Source organism: Aphanomyces invadans (genome assembly GCF_000520115.1).
Source record: "Aphanomyces invadans strain NJM9701 unplaced genomic scaffold supercont1.12, whole genome shotgun sequence".
NCBI classification, from domain to species: Eukaryota; Oomycota; class Saprolegniomycetes; order Saprolegniales; family Verrucalvaceae; genus Aphanomyces; species Aphanomyces invadans.
The window spans coordinates 1,377,061-1,381,331 of NW_008580157.1; the positions used below are offsets into that span (position 1 = coordinate 1,377,061).

The 4,271-nt window shown below is 55.1% G+C and overlaps 2 protein-coding genes across 2 annotated transcripts; one reads left to right on the forward strand and one right to left on the reverse strand.

Moving 5' to 3' along the window:
- The first annotated feature begins 300 nt into the window (after positions 1-300).
- Positions 301-2,635, forward strand: H310_06971 (hypothetical protein). Its single transcript, XM_008872233.1, has 11 exons — positions 301-362; positions 416-595; positions 639-707; positions 776-907; positions 948-1,281; positions 1,622-1,783; positions 1,868-1,927; positions 1,996-2,099; positions 2,163-2,253; positions 2,301-2,365; positions 2,413-2,635. Exons 1-11 carry the CDS (start codon positions 312-314, stop codon positions 2,446-2,448), a joined length of 1,284 nt encoding a protein of 427 aa, XP_008870455.1. The 5' UTR covers positions 301-311; the 3' UTR covers positions 2,449-2,635.
- Positions 2,636-3,428: 793 nt separating this feature from the next.
- Positions 3,429-4,007, reverse strand: H310_06972 (hypothetical protein; the record flags this gene model as incomplete). The annotated part of the gene is made up of 3 exons (XM_008872234.1): positions 3,429-3,579; positions 3,651-3,874; positions 3,936-4,007. The coding sequence occupies 3 exons, from the start codon at positions 4,005-4,007 to the stop codon at positions 3,429-3,431; spliced, it is 447 nt and encodes a 148-aa protein (XP_008870456.1).
- Positions 4,008-4,271: the final 264 nt, after the last annotated feature.

A 4,271-nucleotide genomic window follows, 5' to 3' on the forward strand; every position in this document is an offset into this window, starting at 1 on the left:
CCGTGTGCTTGAATTTGCGCCAACATATACAAAGATGGTTGAACTGACCCGACTGCAGCCATCGGATAGGTGCACGCGGTGATTTGAATTTTCGACATGTCAAAGGGCCTATTTAAAATCGAAACAAATCGCTGTGAAAAAGTAGCCAATCAAAAGGCACGGACCAGGAAGCATTTTAAATTTTTAATGGATTCGACAACTCAAGAATGATCGATTTTTGATATATTGCAAATTTTTGAGCAATTGTTTTCGGATGTTTAATTGGTCCGTTTTTGGCTTTGGCCATATTCCCACCATATTATTCAACGACCATGATGCAACAGGACGAAGACCCGTCGACTCTGTGCGATGTGTTCGAGCAGGTGAGTCGCCATGGCGCTCTTGCCGTCAATATGCTCATGCCCGATATGTGCAGATGCTCCAGGTGAACGAAGACCTCCTTGCCGCGGCTGCAGAGCAGCAACAGTGGAGCGACTCGCCGCAGCCTGGCGACGAATGTTTGCAGAATGCAACGGCGTACCAGCTTTTGCTCCACAAGAACCTGCTTGAAATGGCCAACTTTGTCGATTCGTTATGCGGTGTCTATGTCAGTGTGGTATGGACCGTCCATTCCCTCCATTCCTTCAACATTTCCGCAGGATCACGGATCCTCGTCGAGCACAGACCCTCCGTGTTCGAAGAAGCCTCGTACCAGCGACAGCGACGAGGTATGTCCATGGAAATGCGACTCTCATCTGCAGTTCCATCACGACAACGTCGTCAATTTACGTACCAGGCACCCCACGGCACCATGGAACCGAGCCTCCTCCTGTCCACATTACATGCGAACGAGAGCTTGCGAGCACGGCGTCGCACGGAAAAAAAGTTTTTGTCGTTTCAGAAAAAGGTCAAAGAACAAGAAGACTATGTAAGCGCTTCGTCCACATCTCGATCTCACTGGAAGACAGGACAAGCTTCCACTCCCGCTATTACACCCTTCGCTGCCTGGACAGCAGCCCCCCAACTTGGTGACACCATCGCCTTCCCCAGCGTTCGCGCCGCCTCCGATGCTTCAACCGCCACCCCATCCATCCATATTGAAAGTTTCTCACACGATGTTGCGGCCGTGCCAGTTGCCCCTGCCTCCAACAGTCCCGACGCCGGCGCCATTGCTCACGGTCCCTTCCGTTCCCATGCACGCGTTCGCCACCAACGTATCCATGGATCCGCTTGTGCAATTGCCGGTCAAAACTCCCCGGCTTGTTGTTGCGAAAGAAGAGTGCCTGGCATGCCATCGACTCGGTACTGTCGTGTGTTTTCATTTGCTTGTTGATGCAAGCCGACTTCTGCGTGTGGGAGATTGAATTGGATTCATTCCATTTGAATTGAGGATGCAAGAAGGGATCGCTGTTGTAATGTCGGTAGTCCTTGTCTCAGTTGAATTCGACATCGTGTCCTCGATCGAGGTACGATTTGGCCAGCGACTTGCCTGGCGACTTGGCCAGCTGCCCAAATTGCTGTGCACGTGCATGAGTCGTGTGGCGTTGTGTGAAACCAGCGACAGCGCACGTATTCGTTCGTGCGAAGACGAATCGAACAGTCGATGACTCGTGGATGGAGTTGATTTGGTTGTCTGTTGTAGGGAAAAGCGTCAAGATTTGCCGTGCCGTTTGGAAACACACCACGCCGTCGTGGAAGTCGTTGATGCTTCCGTTGCCGTCGATGCTGGCACCGACCTCCATGTTGATGGGCGACGGGTTGCTCTTGCCGCACGCGTCGATGGGGTGGCCAACACCATACTTGCGTACGAACCTCTCGCATAGACCTCGTGGATGCGGTGGTCGGTTGAAAGGAAGGCTCGAGAACTGATCGGTCGACGTCTTTGTAGCGGCGTTTTCGATGCCAACTGGGAAAGCGCCAACGTCCGCGGCTCGCCGTACTTTCAAACGTGTGTGCGATGTTTGATTGAACGAACCGAGATGACGAGGCCAATGTGTTGATGCATTTGTTGGACAGGAATGTGCGAACAATGCAAGTTAGACCATCAGAGTTTGTACCAGTGCCGCACGGTGCTCCGACACGACGACCCAGAGTGGAAGCGAACCGAACGCCCTCCAGGAGTAAGTCCATTCGATTCATCGGAATCGGCACGTCTCGAACAGCGGTCATCCATGCGGTGGTAGGAGCCAGGAACGTCTCAGAGATCGTACTCGCGATGGACAGATGCGGAAATGCAAAAGTTCCACGAGTTGGTCGAAGTCCATGGCTATCGCGGTACGACGCGTGCACGACAGATATTCGCATCTGATGGACCGATCTAGACGTAACGAAGCTCGCGTATTGCCTTCAGTCAAAGGACAAGAAGCAAGTAAAGAGTTATCTCCAGGTACCGTCACCGTACCACGAGCGAGGTCGTTCACGGGCGTTTGTCAGAGATATCTGAAGGCGAAACATGATGGCGACGGATGATCTCGCGCCTTCGTGGTCTGCGTGGGTGTGCCCCACGAACAGGACATACTTGAACACTGCGCCAGCCTCGTCCCGACTCATGAGTCGTTCGCTCTTGTCGTCGCAGTATTTATTCCGAGCCTTCTCAGCGGCTCTGTGCACGATCAATTTTGATTTTCGTCAACTGGATGGACCTTGTTTGAGTCGACGCACTTCCGCTCTTTCGACACCGTTTTCCAAGGCATGTGCAGACCACGACGGGTGTCCATACCGGCTCACGGAATGCCATGGCTCCAGAGAAAAGAGCACGCACATGCGCCAGCAGTGGCGAGCTCAATCGGGCCATGCGACTCACTTACCTATCCATAATTGAGGGACAGGTCTGTGGACGAGGATGGCCCTGCATGTATATCCTCTCGAGCCCGTCTCCACGTGTATGGCCAGAACTTGCTTCGAGCTACACCGTATTGTTTATGACCACCAAGTAAGGGTCTCGCGCGCTAGACCAGAGGACGGTTGCCCCTGAAATGAGCCTTCCGTCGCACTGCAGCCTCCATGCTTTCCATCCCTCTCGTTGGAGCAGCTTACAAGACGAAGCGCGACACTGCTTTCGACACTGCGGACGACAGGTCTGCTTTCCAGCCAGCACGTGCCACTCCCCCAGAGAGCTTGCATCCTGGCAAGGTCTGGCAGTCGCTGTAGTAGTCGCTTGGGTTGCCCCGACTGGTCGCTCCAATCCCGCTCCGAAAGTAGTGGATGTTGTATTATAGACCGATGCAGGCGGAGCAGATTCGTCCGCCGACCTGCACCTTGGTACCACCGCGGAATCGCAAGTAGCAAATTCCAATGAACTTCTCGAACACTTGGCAATCGCCACAGTAATCGCGGGCTGTGGTGGTCAGATCCTGGTCTTGGACATCGATGCCTTCAATGGACTGGCACCCCGCGTGGCGCCATTCTGCCCACACCTGCTATCAACATCGGCCTTTCGTGCTAATACTTCAGCAGTCAGCAACACTCGGTCGGCCGCCGGACGAAAAGTCGTTGCCGGCGACATCCGTGTTTTCCTCGATGCGGCTGCACATGACCATGACCTTCGGGTACGCGATGCGCGAGGCCATCGCGCACGCCCCACCACCAACCGTTGCGCAGCTGCATGTACCCCCCTCTCGCCCCAATACTTTCCTCACGAGTTTCTGACCCTGAATGGCCCGTCGACGTACCCGACGGCAGCGACGGCGTAGTCGACCAGACCCGGCCACACGGACAAAACGCCGCGCTTGTACGTTTGCGACACAGGTGTGCCCGACTCGACCAACTGATCGGAGGCGGGCTGGTTGTTGAGGACGCTGGCAAGCGTCCCTTCGCCTGACGTGAGAATCGCCTGCCCGACTGCCAACGCTGCTTCGTACACGGATCGTCGCTGGCCCCACTCATGTGGACTTGTCTAGCCACGAAGCGCTTGCCAAACGCAGACTCGCAAAGGTCGCGTACGATTTGATACGTACCCAGTGGCTGTGGCGGCAGGTAGTCGTCGGATGGGTCGATGGGACCGAGTGTTTCAGCAACTGGCGGACCATCGCACTGCAATGCGCAGACTCGACGATGGCTGCAGGAGAAGGTGCCGACACCGCCATGGTGCGGTCATCGTCGCGTCATCCGCTCCAGTTTCCATCGATGGCTCGCGAAGCATGGACGAATCGAGCGACCTCGCCAACTCGTTGTTGCCGCACGAACTCCTTGCCGCATTGTCGTGGTCAAACCAAGACTGCCACAGTGATCGAAACTCCCGCTCGTGGAGCAAGACAAGCTAGTCGTCGAAAACGGCGTCTGGGTTGCAAAGC